The following is a 15,152-nucleotide window of genomic DNA, read 5'->3' as shown; positions in this document are numbered from 1 at the left end:
AAGCACAGGGTGATGTAGTTCTGATTTTTTGAAAGACCCTTTTTTCTACTTAAAATTGTAAGCAGCTGCAATTCTTCCACCCTCTAGCCTGCAGAAACATAGCATGAATTACTAATAAGGGAGGACCAATTCTGCACTGCAGGGACCACTTTCAGAACAAAAGGGTAAGAACTGAAACCAGGAAAACAGCAGCATTTTTTAACAACCGGTTGCTTGAAGCAGATTTAGACCTTGGCTCTACTTGAAAAAAGCTGGCAATATTCTATTATCCTTCAGCTGAAGGCAGCTGGACCCAAAGACTCCACTTTCAAATGAAGAAATGTTCATTTCTCTACTACCGCCAACCCTCGACAAAAAATTTCTCAGCCTCTTCAATGGAATCCAGGAGCCCACAAATTTAAGAAAACTATAAAGGATTTAATTTCCATTTTATCCACCTTTCACCTAATCACTTTACCAAAATCAGTATGAGAAAGAAGCTAGAATAAAAATTGTCTAAGAATAGAGAAGCACTTGACTGTGTGTCCCCACAGTGTGACCAAGGGACCAGTGTGGCCGAGGGAACTGCCCCCTCACATCCTGGCCCCAGGGTTCTACTCCCTCCCAATGTTCTCTTACCTTACATAAAGGAAGAGCTTTAAATAAGTGACAAGCAAGTGGTGGATTTTTTTTCAAAATAGAAGGAAAGTGAGAAGCAGCCAGGAAGGGGAGAAGAGGAAGTCGTTAAGAAGCTAAAGAGGGATTGAGTGATGAGGCTAGAGCGTACATTTATTATACATGATTTTGTTTTTCTTTGCTCACCTTTGGGTCCTGGTGAAATTGTGTGTGTGGCACAGACTTCAGTGGTGGGACGACTATCGACGTCCAGACCCAGACTCTGGATTTGCAAAAGAAATAGCACCAGGAGGATGAACTGGGTTCTTCTAAGTGCGGCTCCCAAGCCATCCATGGCTGTGGTTCCTCAAAAAGGGTTGCCGAGAAGCGCCAAACACACAGCTTTATTTTAAATAAAGCCTTCTGCTTTGGGGAAAAAAGTGAAGTATCTGGATCACACATTCCAAAAAGGGCTGCGAAGACAAGAAGGAAGCATATCCTAGGTTGTTTATTTTCTCAGTATCCCAAATGGGCCATACATTGTCCAGACTGTTTATTTTCAAGTGACAACAGTTTATTGTAAATTATCTCTGAACTAAACACTCAAGTGTGCAGGTCAGTAGAAACATTTCCGAGAGTGGTGAGGATAGAGCTGCTTTCTGCTCAGTACTTGAGCTGACAGTTTAATACCTTATGTTGCATTTAAATGTTGGGTTCCAGAAAGATTGTGAACCAGAATCTTCATCAATTACCTACATATTATGTAAACTTATGCATGGCTTTGAGCTTTTTCACAAGGAAATATTCATTACGTACTCGTGGCAGCAGAACGCGAATACTCCAATTGCTCTCCACGACCTTATTTCCTCCTCTTGCTACAAAGAATTGTCTTGGGATTAAACACAAAGAATACCAGTTTTTCTGCAAAGAATGTGGCAATATATATCAAGAATATTAAAAATGTTTATAGCCTCTGGCCTAGTAATTGTTCTTCTGGTATGTTATTTTGAAATGTTCTGGAATGTGGACAAAGCTTTATTTGAAAAGATTTGGCAAAAAGGAATGGGAGAGAATCAATTGCCCAGTGATATGCTAATGATTGGAAAATTATGGTTAATACAAACATAAAAGAGAGCATGATATGAGAATTTTATTAAGATGGTGTTTGCACTAAGTTTTTAATAAAATGGGATAAAAAAGTCTTGTGGTATTTCTTAAATTTTAAATGTATATAGAGAAATTCATTGTATATGGGTAGTTTGAAGGAAATAATAGTCCATAGTATTTTTCCTTGGGATATCCTATTCCTGCTATTTCCAAACTCTTATAATTTTTGACTCAACAATGCACATAAATATCTTTCTATATCAATGAATAGACTATTACACGAACATTTAAATTGCTGCATAGTACGCTTCATATATTTTATATATAAAAATATTATTTACTCAGTCAATGCTCTATTGTTGGGAATTTGAATATTTCTAACATTTCTTAATATAAATAATAATATGGTGAACATCTCTACAGCTCAGTCTGTGTGCCTGTTTCTTTTGAGCTTTGAAAAAGAAAAATGTATATGGTTTGGCAACTCACTCAATGTTGAGAGCAACAGATAAGGAGATTTTTTGAAGATAATTCATATATTGCAAGCATATTGTGCTCACATCTTTCATAGCTCTTGTCTCCAGTGTTGATTTGTCTGACCTAGTTTGGAAAGTACTATTCCCTTTCTCCTTCATGGAGAAATATGGGGAGCTTATAAATAGGGGCATATTCAAAGAAGTAGACTTTCACAGCCCAGAAAGAGTTGCTCTGTTTTTATCCAGGATTTACTAAGTAATGTGATCTTAATAATTACTCTGCAGCTTCAGTCTGGATGATTGGAAAATCAGTATTGGCATTAGGAAAAATTAGTTAAGGAAAGAACTAGTTTTGAGGGGAAAATAATGAATTTAAGTTGTCAGGGAAGTAAACATGATGCCTATTTCAAGCAGGCACTTTGGAATTCAGGCGTTGATTTCAGACGTGAATTTAGAATTTGAGATATCAAGTTAAGACTCATAGATATGGAGATCATGGTTGAAAGTAGAATGTTGAATGAGAAGAGAATTTCAAGAATATAAACGTAGGGAGGGCCTATATTCAGGGCCCACAAGGAGAATGAATGGTTAGCAAATAGACCAGAGAAGTATCAAAATGTCATGGAAACCAAAGGACAAGAAAGTTTAAATGTATCATTGGTGCCAACTAATGCATGGGAGAATAAAGTGAATGCTGAGAACAACCATGGGGTTTGGGAAGTGATAATTTATAAATAGAAGATGTAACCTTATGAATACAAGAGACCATTCATTGGAGAGATGGCAAAAAAATAAGAGGAAAGTGGAAAGAACCAAGGACAGAACCCTAGAATAAATCATGACCACTGGGAGGCCACTGTTAAATAATAATAATAATAACAACAACAACAACAACACCTAGTTCATTGAGTACTTGCTGTTTGGTTGTATTGTGCTAAAGATTTAACAGACATCTAATTTAAAGCCTACAACAAAATTTTAAGGGAAAGGTAAATATCTCATACCCTATAGATAAAGAAACCGAGGTTAAAACATAAGTTTAAGAACCTGGACTCATAAAGGGGTAGGAGTTGACTCAGAATTGGACCCAAGTCTCTTACTCTCTCAAATCTCAGCACTTAGGAACTGTGCTATTTTCCTCTTGATGGTTCTAAAGTATTTAATCAAGAACTCAGTTGAAATGAATTGTGTGGTATGTAAGGCAATGGAATCTAGACTAATTTTCTAAGAAATGTGTTGGTGAAGAAAAGAAAAATAATGTGAAGACAATATCAATAGGGTCTTAATTTTGAATCATTGAAGGAAATGGTGTATATGGATGAAAATTGTGAACCTGATGCTAAAGTTATTTAAAAAGTTCATTCTGGGTTTTTGAAATTATTAGTCCAACAAATATGAGATGGAATGAATAAATAAAATACATTTTAAAATAGTAAAGATGGTTGAATTAAAAAAAGAAAGTGATCAAATTATGTTAAATGTAGTCTCTTTAGTGGGTCTGAAAAATATCTAATGCCGATTAGAAAGATACCTATTGGCACTTAAAAAAGTTCATTCTCAGTTATCCAGAAAATAACGTTATCAGGAACAACAAATCAATGCTGTATTTCCTTTCAAACAGCATTTGGAAATGGAGAACAAGCCAATTGAGTTCCCAGTTGGTATAAAATTGGAAGGGGTTACTGGTGACTCTAAAAAGAAGAGAAGCAGTAAATCAACACAAATGTGTTGGGATTGTAATCATGTTTCAAGAAGGGGCTGAACATTTGCTGTGCTTGGTTATGAAACTGACTCTGCAGTTCCATGTTTTCCTGAATGTTTTCATCTCCCATGTCCCAGGGCAGTGAAATACCAGGTTAAACTTTGTGCTTATTGACATGTGAGATGCCACGAAAATGAGTAAGTGATGCTTCCCGCTGTTTTTCTTCTGCCATTTGTATTGGGTTGAATGGGGCCCCACAAAAGACATGTCCACATCCTAATCCCCGGGACCTGTGAATGGGACCTTATTTGGAAAAAGGGTCTTTGCAGATAAAATCAGGTTGAGGTCCTTGAAACTTGCACATCTTTGGTTATCCTGATGAGCCCTAAATCCAATGGCAAGTGTCCTTAGAAGTGACACCCAGAGGAGAGGCACTGAGAAGAGGAGAAGGCCGTGTGCGATTCAAGTAGAGATCGGAGCTATTCACCCACCCACCAACGACCGCCAGGTGCCTCCAGAAGCTGGAAGCATCAGGGACTCATTCTCTCCTATGTCTTTGGAGGGAACACGGTCCTGCTGACACTTCAATTTTGGACTTCTGGCCTGAACTGTGAGAGAAAAAATTTCTGTTGTTTTAAGCCACCAAATTTGTGGTAATTTGTTACAGCTGCCCTAGAAAATGGATGCACAATTCTTATGATATTCATACACAGTTACTGGAAGGGATGACACATGAAAACATTTGCTTAGTGCCTGACAGAGCTCTGGCAACATCTGTTTTTGTGCATTTTAATTACCGTGCATTCAACGTAGATGATATCCGGAGAGAAAATAAAACCCAGGCTATGACACAAGCATATCCTAGAGCAGAAGTGTTTAACTAGTTGAAACAGGATAGCAACAAAATGACAACCTTATCTCCTGAAGAAATTCCCTGACAAACTGATATAATTCAACTTTGGGCTTGGTTCTGGCTTTGTCCATTCACCTAAATACCTTCTCAGATTAAAGTCCTCTCTTGTGAGTTAATGAACAGTTTAATTTAATGCAGTTTGTATAGAATGGAAGTTTAATAGAAAGACTTAAAATAACGCTTATATAAAGAAAGCAACTTGCTAATAAACACACTCCCCAAATTATTTTATGTTTTACATTTTAAGTTTCATGTTTATAAAAGCATTTTTAAAAAATCAAATGGTTTTAACAGGCTTATGAAACAAAACAGCCGCCTACTGCTTTTCCCTCCTCATTCCTGATTCTTATCCAAGGAAACTATTTTAATATTTTTAGTGCTTCTTCTTTTACTTCTTTTGTGTTTTTAAATAATAAATCATAGTGAAGTTCTTGATTTTCTTTTCCATTTAGATTCTCATTGATTTCCTAATAAGGATGATGGAGATGCGTCTCTCTTACATCCTCAGCCCTACAACCCCTATACTCATTTCCCTTCTTTCTATGTTTACAATTTAATAATATTACCGATTTAATGGAATATTCAAGGTTTATATTATAGTAACTCTATCAATTATTCACATCTGAGTCACAGTACATTATGATCACGCCCTTGTTTTTGTACTAATTTTGTTTTCCCTAGGTTTAATAATTGTGTTTATTTTGTTTTGCATAGTTTTCTACGTACCAATCCTATAAGAACTACCAATTGTCAGTTCTGTAGAAAATGTAAAATGTTCAATGAGTTTTCATAGTTTTTCTTAGAATTACTTCTGCTACCCTCAATCTTCTTGCTCCATCTAGACTGGATATTCCTTTGGGTCTGTTGGAAGGCTGTTATCCTAGACTCCTCTTCACCATAGGCTAGCAATCTGTATTTATATCTCCATTTCCTAGATCCCACATCTTCCTTTTTCTTGGTGTGATCCCTCATTTGGGGGTAGCATGCCCTCCAATAGTTTCCCAAAAGAGAGTTAATTGCAGATAAATTTTTGAGACATAGCATGTCTGAAAATATAGTAATTCTACCTTCAAATTATGTGGTATTTTGGCTGGATATTGAATCCCAGGATGACAATAATTTTTACTCTGAGGTGTAAAGATATTGTCCTATTTTCTTCTAACTTCTGGAGTTGCAGCTGAAAAGTTTAATGTCATTCAAATTCCCCACACTTCATACAGAATTTTTTCCCCCCTCTCTTTCTGGAAGCTTTTAGGAGCTTCTCTTTATGCTTGATATCATGAAATTTTGGTAGTACGGCTTTGATTTGGCCCTTTTAACATTCAATGCACTAGGTTTTCTGTAGGCTCTTTAAATCTGGAAATGACTGTCCTTCAGTACTGTAAATTTCAATATGTCAGGGCTTTTGAATGGATGTAATTTTTTTCCTTTTGCTTTTATCTTCCAATTTCTATACCAATGTATTCTACTTCTATTTTCTTGACTATTTCTTTGTCCATACCTTTTGATGGTTCTGTTGAACATTGAATACTGTTTGTTTTATATTGAACACTTAGGAATTATACACACACACACACACACACCTTTTATAATTATAAAGATTCAATTCATTCAAAAAATATATATTAGGCACCTATTGTATCCCAGTCTTGTTAATTTTCCTTCTTTATATCATCTATCTTTGTTTTATTGATTTATCATTTTAGCCGTCAACTATAGCTTTTTTAAGGAAATCTTTTGTTCTTGCATTGTTACTATTTTCTCTAAATTCCTTCTATTCCTGTTTGTTTAATTGGGTTTCTGTATTCCTTGCTACTATCTTTACTCAAATGTCTGGATATCCTTAGTTGGTCCATTCATATTTAGGACTGAGTCACTAAAATGTTTGAGAACTCTGTCAAATACAAATGGAGTTAGTTGACTAAGGACTTCACTTTAGAGTAAACACGTTAAGACTTGCCTAATTTGTAGGAATCTTTCACTGTCAGCGTCTGTATATGTTTTATCTTGGACTGGAAATTTTATTCACAGTGCTCCATTCTCTAGCCTGGTGATGCCTAGGTTTCACTACTAGCATTCTGATTAAGGAAGGAAGTTAAGTGCGTCACTGTGTGCTTTTTCTTTTTTCTTTTTACTTTCTCTTAATCTTCTATAGCTCACCCTCAGCTATGCTAACATCCCCAAATCCCATGCCTTTCTCATTCAACCTCCCCACAGGGTAAAATCACAATCTGCTCTCAGATATATCAAGTATAGTCTTCTATCTGCATGAAATGGGTATGGAAATCTGGAACTGCAATTGCTCATTTTGAAACTTTTTCAATCCTTCTCTTTCATGTCTCACTTTGCCACCCTTCAGACTACAAGGTATCTAAGACTTCAATTCCTGATCCCTCTGAATTTCTGGTGGTTTATCATCTTCCATTTTTATTTTTTCCTATTGACAGATTGTTCTCATATTTCTCTTGTCTGCTAAGATAGTTACCACTTGTCTATACTTTTTCTAGCTTCTAAAATATTAATAGTGTGACTTTCCTGCTTCTTCTTCCCTCCTGTTCTTTATGTCCTTGTGAGCTATTATTATTTTATTCCATTACTGCTGTTTAAGTGGCATTCTAGAGGGAGCAGAGAATAAATATGCAGGTTCAATCTGCCACATGGAACCAGATGTTCCAGACATTATAATAAAATTCCAAGCAACTATTGGGGGTAGGTGTGCTAAGATTGAGTTCAGCAAGCATATTCTTCCCCTTAAAAAATAGTTGTGGGGAGAGACTTCCAGCTATGGACATGGGAAGAGGTCAGAAAATCCTTTGCACAAAACAAACATAAAACTAGATGAAACTGTCAAAAACGATCATTTCAGGACTCTGAAAATTGATAAAGTAGATAACAAGTTGAGAAGCATTGATTCTTGAAAAGCTGCTATAGCTTTGTGTAAGGACAGTGAGAGTTAGTGGTCTTCATGCCTGGAGCCAATTCCACCCCTCCCCTAGCACAATCGGTGAGAACAGCAGTTTTATCAACACAGCAATGGGCAGAAAAATGAGCAACTTTGCTACCACAGGGGCAGACTCAATCTGTAGTGTGGTGTGAAAATGCTCTAATTAGTTATCTAAAAGTGGTGAATTTCATAGCGAATTAATAGAGAAACCTAATTCTTTGCAAGATTGTGCTTGTAATCCCAGTTGGGGTGAGCAATACACTAGCCACTAAATGGGAATAACTTTGAAATTAGGACATCATACAAGGGTTAGATAAGCTCTTCATGCATTCCTGGTCTACTGGAAAACTATACATAAGATAGGAGAGAGACCTGAGAGTTCCCAGCAGAAAGCAAAAGTCAAAGGCATCTTGAAAACAGCTGGACTTTGAATGCATTTGACAACCCACATACAAATTGGCAGAGGGTGGGAGTCTTAGAATCTCAAGGTGTTTAACACTATCTCTGCCCAAATCACTTGCTGACTACTAAACTATGCAGAAACAGGGGTGACTCTTAGGAAGACAGGATAAAGAATTAAAGGAAAATATAACAGTGACTCAAAAATATGGACTGTCAACTGAGAAATAGGTAATTTCTAAAAGAACCAAACTGGAATTCTAGAGCTGTGAAGTATAACAGCTGAAATGAAAAAATTTACTAGGTGGGCTCAACAGCAGATTTGAGATGACAGAATACAGAATTAGAGAACTTAATAAGTGATCAATAGAAAATGTCCAATCAGAAGTAAGAGGGAAAAGGTTTGAAGAAAAAGGAACAGTGACTCAAAAACCTGTGGGACAACATCAAATATACCAACATATGTATAAAAAGAGTCCCAAAAGATATATATATATAGAGAGAGAGAGAAAGGCAAGGTAAAGAACTATTTGAAGAAATAAAATCTTTTTGAATTTGAAGAAAATCATTAATCCACAGATAGAATAAGCTTGACAAATCCCAAGTAGGATAAATGCAAAGAGAACCACACCTAGATATATCATAGCCAGACTGATGATAGCAAAAGACAAAGTGAAAATCTTGAAAGCAGCAGGAGAGAAATGATTTATCATTTACAGGGCACAATGATATGATAAAAGGCTGACATTTTATTAAAAACAATGCAAAACAGAAGATAGTAGAATAAAATAGCCACAGTGCTGAAACAAAAACAATTACTCAAATAAGAATTCTATATCTAGCAAACCTATTATTAAAAAATGAAAACAAGATAAAGATTTTATAGATAAACTAAAACAGAAAATGTGTTGATAATGGAACTGCCCAACAAAAGATACTAAATTAAGTATTTTAGGCTGAAAGGGAATGACATTACATGGTAACTCAAATCCATAGGAAAGAATGAAGAACACTGGACAAGTTAAATATGTAGATGAATATATAATACAATAATACAACATATATTTGTGTATGTGTGTTGTGTATGTGTTTGTGTGTATACACATATATTTATGTGGAGACATACACATATATAACTGCATATAACTTATTCTCTTTTTTGCTTTTAATTTATTTTAAAACATATTATAACATATTTTAGGATTTATATAATTTATATATGTATACATATATAATATATGACATATGACAATCGCAGCACAAAGAAGTTTGGAGGAAAAGGAGTTATAGTAGAAAAACTGCTGTGTTTTACAAAAAGTAAGTCAGTATTAACCAGAAATAAATTTTGCTAAATGAAATACATATATAGTAATCCCTAGAACAACTGCTAAAAAATAACTCGGAAAATACAGCCAAAAATAAAGAGGATTTAAAATGATACACCAATAATATGTTTCTTTTTAACTCAAAAGAAAGCAGTAAAGGATGAACAAAAGAAAAGAAGAGTACATAAGACATATAGGGAAAAAACAGCAAGATGGCAGACATTCCAATCCTTCGAATGCAATGGAAAACTCTAGCAATACAATAATTGCGGAAACTAAATCAAGGAGAAATAAAACATTTGAATACACCAATATCAAGTAAAGAATTGGGTGATTAGTTAAAAATCTTTCCTCAATGAAAAGCACAATAGTAAATGGCTTCACTGTTGAATTTCATCAACCATTTAAGGAAGGGGTGATACCAGTCCTCAGTTCTACACACTGTCTCAGGAAACAGAGGAGGAGGGAACATTTCCCAAGTCATTCCACCAAGCCAATATTACCCTGATCTCAAAGTCAGACAAAGACATAACAAGAAAAGAAAACTACAGACCAATATTTCTCATGGAAATAGACACAAAAATCCTTAACAAAACATTAGCAAACCAAAATAAGCAACATATAAAAAAATGGTATACCATATCCAAATGGGGTTTATCCTAGGAGAATGGTTTAACTTTGAAAATCAGGTGATGTTCTATTTTGTATTAGTAGAATAAAGGACAGCAAACACAATCATGTCAATAAATGCAGAAAATGCATTTAATGAAATCCAACACCTATTTATGATAACAACATTCAACAAACTGAAAATACAAGTGAACATCCACAACTGAAACAAAGCATTTATGTAAAGCCTACAGCTAACACCATACTTAAGGGTAAAAGAATTTATCCCTATCTATTATGAAATTTGCATTCCAAAACTCCTGGAATGTTTATAAGTCTGAAGTAGTATTTATAAGCCTAGAAATATTCCTGTAGGACAAATTCAGTTTTGCCTCTTCTTTGAAGAGCAGTCCTTGTAGATTCAGTGAGCCAGAAATCTTAAGATTGTTTCCAGTTCTGCTATGTCCTAGTTTACTGCACCTAAAGAGTGTCTTTAGGTGAGGCTTTTGCAGTCAAAGTAATCAATAGAAAATAAACAGAGAAAAAGAAAAAAATGAACATAGATATATAACTAAATTTTATTGTTAAAGGCACCTAATTATAAAGTTAATTAGAAATATTAATTAAATTAAAGAGCACATATATTCCCAATCTTTTTTTTTTTTACCAAGGGGTCAATAAACTCTTTTAGTCATAAAGGAGTTGGAGGCAAGTCCTTGGATTTCATTATTTTTGTTCTGTGATTATATTTAGCAATCTCTAGAATAATAGTGGATGAATTGCAATGGATGATTATACAGGCATATAATGATGAGAATTGGAGCTTCCGTGATAGATAAGTGTAATGAAAATGCATTCATTCATCTAGTCATTCAGCAAATGTTTAATAAGCACCTATTACTTATCAGATATTGTGCAAAGCTTTAGAGTTATAGCAGTGAATAAGACCCAATCATTCCTTTAAGAAATTTATTCTTGTTGAGGAGACAGAGAAGTATAAAAGTCATGGCCATTAGTATGTGGAAAATGTTCTGATAGGGTTAAATACAAGGATTCTAGGTGTCACGAAACTCCAGAGAGCCACATGACCCAGTCTTGGAGGATCTGTGAGAAATGTGTCCTTCAGGAGATGTTTCCTAAGCAGGGTTTTGGAGAACCTGTTGGAGTTAGCCAAGTCAAGCGGGGGAGGAATAAAAGGAGCCTATTCTGCATAGAGGGAATAGCACATACAGAGGTCTGGATTGAGAAAGAAATGATTTGTGTGGGGAACTGAAAGTAGTTTATTGTGGCTAGAATCTGGAGCTTGATGGGGTAGATGAGGTAAGGACTAAATCCTGAGGGCATTGTGTGTGCTGCCCTGGAGTTTAGAAAATATTCCAAAGGCAATGCAGACTCATGATGGATCTAAAGCACTACTAAAGTAAAAGCAGAAAATGAGAGCTATGCAACAATTAGAACTTCATTGACTTCATGCATTAGAAACCCAGAAACAGTGGCTTAATGGTTTAATGAAACAGGAGAGGTTTTGTTGATTTCTTTTTGTTTTTCCAGATAATTAGAAAAAAAAAAAAAAACTGAAGGAGGAGAATCCTGATAAATTAGCACCATGCTATCACCAGGGGCCAAGCCTTCTACCTTTCTGGCTTCACCATTTTTTGCATGTGGCTTTTTTACTTCTGATCACAAAGGAGTTGCTCCAATTTCAGACACTGCAGCTGCATTCCAGGCAGAAGGAAGGGAAACACAGTGGGCCTAAGGGCTGAGGAGATGGCAGCTAAGTTAGTCACTTTTTGAAAGAACCGTCACAGAAGACTGCTGGAGTGAAATCTACCTACATCTCATTAGCCAGGATTATATCCCATGTTGGATGCAAGGGAGGCTAACAGATCAAATGTTTGGAGTAAGTAAATCAGGACTTTGGAAGGAAGTATAGTTATTGCATAGGCAACCAGCAGTTCTTGACTCTATAAGAATGCCCAGAAGCTGAGCGTGACAAGGGGGATGTAGGGAAGCAGATGGAATCAAGAGATAGTAAGAAAGCAAAAGAGACAAGACTTGCTGATTGTTGGGAAATGGAAGGTAAAGGAGAGGAAGGAGTCCGGTGATTCCCAGTTTCAGGGCTTGAATAGATAAGGTAAGGACTAAACCCTGAGGGCATTGTGTGTGCCATTTACCTAGACAGGAAATGCAAAATGGGGGAATAAGATGACAGATTAAGTTTTTGATGTGTTGAGTTCAACATGCTCCTGGAATATTCAAGGGGGGGTGTCTAATGGCTCAAAAGAAATCTCAGTGACAGGTATAGATTAGAAAGCCATCCACATAGAGATTGTAATTAAAACCATGTAAGCGGATGAGATCTCAAAAAAATAGAAAGTTAAGGTGGTTTAAAGGAAAAATCAATACAATTTGGTAACTTGTCAAATCTGTGTAGAGTAAGCAAGTTCAGATTTTGGAATCAAGAGATTCTTTGATGCTTTTGGCAGCACAAGGAGGAAATTAATACTTTACAGCACTTTTTCTTTTTGACAAGGCATTTTTATTCTTTGTAGTCATCTCAAATACATGATCTCTTTTAAATTACTTTATGCTCTCTAGGACAAACAGATGATTAAATTGAATACGTTCAACAGAAACCATCTTAAATAGTATGCATGACTTGACATTTAAGAGGCCTAGGTTCAACTTTCAATTCCATCATTGATTTCACCTCTGGAAAGATTATTTACTTTTTCTACATCTTATCTCTCTCCATTGTGCAAATGTGGAGACTGAGGTCCTTTTCTGACCAGGGTCACAGTAGCTGGGTACCCTAGAGACAGGCACCAAGCAGGATGAAGATTGAGTTACTAAAGGGTATCTTTGTTTGTCTCCTTGCAGTACTCAGAAGTAAGGGATAAATGTCCTTCAGGGTAATTGCTACTACATACCCTTCCAATTGTGCCTCCGAATCCTGAAGCACTTTGGTTTTCCACACAGAGGAACACAAGCAGTTGACCTGCTATATTTGTTCAACACTGAACACAGAGAACTTAAGAGAGGCTAGCAGGCATTTGTTGACCTGATGAAACACAGAATATGACACATTCCTGGGAAGACATTTCCTGCTTTATGGATATAAATATTTATTTCAACTCTGCTGGGAAACATGTGCCTAATAAATGATATGTTCCTTTTTTTAATGGTCTGTTTATGCTTTAGAGACTCCAAATCATGAATTTTGGTCTCTCGCATCATACATAACCCTCAAAACTATTTTCATGAAACACTTTTGTAAAGATTTAAACTTAATAATCTGGAAAATATTCTTAATTTTCTAAATTCCCATAAATGACTCTAACATTTCTATGTCATGCCTTGTGTTTAGATACTGAAAGCTTTTAATCATGTAGTCACTTTTTCTTTCAAAGGATCCAAAGGTTACAAGGACACGTCACAATTTATATAACACTGGGGAGCAAATTTCTTTAAAAATGAACATTCTGTTACTCAAAAGTTTTTAAAATAAGTTAATTTCAGAGGAAGGAATATGTTATAGGAAATGGAAGCTGGAGTCTAAAAACTTCCAGCAAGAGCTCTGTAGCTGATTCTGGGTGTTGTGCGGGTATATAAGTTCATGTTTTAGGGTATAGGGGCCCATACCACTAAGCTCGACTCAATCTTGGTTTTCTGGTTCCATCTTTAAACCACTCCCAGGTCTATGCTGTGTCTGCTAAGAGGCTCCCATCTGCCACATTCTTCCTTTACAAACATCTTCATCTCGGATCTTTTAAAAGATAAACATCCTACATGAGCTGTTCACAATCGGTTGAAATGGAAGAATTTTCCCTGATGAATAAGTACATTCACAAATTGCCTCCTTGAGAACAACTACTTTGAATTGACTGACTAAATCAAGACCAAAAGAAAGCATGTATGTCATTTGGAAGTGCAATCCAGAGAGGTAGGCATGATCTGCACTTGACAGTGAACTGACCTTAGAAGGGTTTAGTAACTTGTCTAAGGTTGCAGGAAAAAGTAGTGGAGTCGGGCTTCAAGCCCTGACTGTTGGCTGCAAACTCCTGTTAAGTACTTTTGCGCACTGCCTCAAACACAATCGTCCTGCATACTGTTGCTGTTAGCGAATATGGAACCCAGATATCAGCCAACTGAAGGTCCCCAGGTTTTCCTGCTTTGTGGTGTCACAATGTCTTTTAATATTCTGGTGCCCTCACTAAGATTGGTTAGAACTCCTGAGGACTTTAATTCTCTCACTTCCTTCCCACTCCAATTACTTACCTGATGATGCCCCTCTCTTTGATTCTACCTGCAACTCATCCTATATCCACTCTGATTTCACCCACATGGAAGAAGATTTCCTTGAAGCATCACCAAACAAGGTAGTTTATGTGTAGCCGACTTCTACTGAAGTGCTGAGGACACTGACGTGAGGGTGATTATTTCACAGCACAACAAACAACTTAAAAACTGAGTATTAGACATCTCTCTTCTTCAAAGTTCTTCAGCCACTAACACACGAGGAATTTCCTTCTTTCCGTCTTCTCTCAGGCCTTACCTCGTCAACATTTTTCTCTAGAATTTCACCTCTTCCCTTTTCTTCTTGGTGCCCAGATACCCTCACTGTCTCACTCTGTCTCTTGGGCTGCCAAAAATGCTCCGGAGTCTTTTTTTCTTTTTTTTTTTTGTCATCATGCAGATTTTGCAAAGGCCACGTGTATGCCTTTCACTTCAGACTCATAACTAAATTTGCCCAGTAATTGCTTAAATAATTTCTTAAATAAAATGCCTTATTTTTTCCCTTAAGAAAAATATTGCCACCAGCAACATTTCTCTTTATTAAATTAAAATGTGAAAAGACTTATTTTTCTCTCTCCTAAAAATGAAATGGGTATGAAAACAATATCATCAACTTGCCTTTGGTTAAGACATTGCCTTTCTTTACTATTTATAAATTGCTCCACAGATGTTATTCTAATTTGAGAGTCTCATTAACTCTGTGACATTTGTGACTTAACAGATTTGCATAACTAGTAAGTGCCACACAAGGACTTGAATTCAGATCTTAGAATTTAAATTCAGTAAT

The 15,152-nt window shown here is 36.0% G+C and overlaps 1 protein-coding gene across 4 annotated transcripts in view; it reads right to left on the bottom strand.

Annotated features, from left to right (window-relative positions):
* COLEC10 (collectin subfamily member 10) overlaps positions 1–1,041 on the bottom strand; it is a 31,347-nt gene extending 30,306 nt beyond the window's left edge. For 3 of the 4 annotated variants that reach the window (XR_005211724.1, XM_037803554.1, XM_037803555.1), the window contains exon 1: positions 802–1,040. Coding sequence is in view for 3 of the 4 variants with exons in the window: in XM_037803554.1 (XP_037659482.1) it covers positions 802–949 (148 nt within the window). In the remaining variant the exon portion in view is untranslated. Of the gene's footprint in view, positions 1–801 lie in introns of all 4 variants that reach the window. The other variant, XM_037803552.1, reaches the window with a different exon arrangement.
* Positions 1,042–15,152: the final 14,111 nt, after the last annotated feature.

Source organism: Choloepus didactylus, chromosome 14, assembly GCF_015220235.1.
Source record: "Choloepus didactylus isolate mChoDid1 chromosome 14, mChoDid1.pri, whole genome shotgun sequence".
In the NCBI taxonomy this organism is placed as follows: Eukaryota; Metazoa; Chordata; class Mammalia; order Pilosa; family Megalonychidae; genus Choloepus; species Choloepus didactylus.
This window is presented reverse-complemented; position numbering and strand designations above follow the sequence as displayed.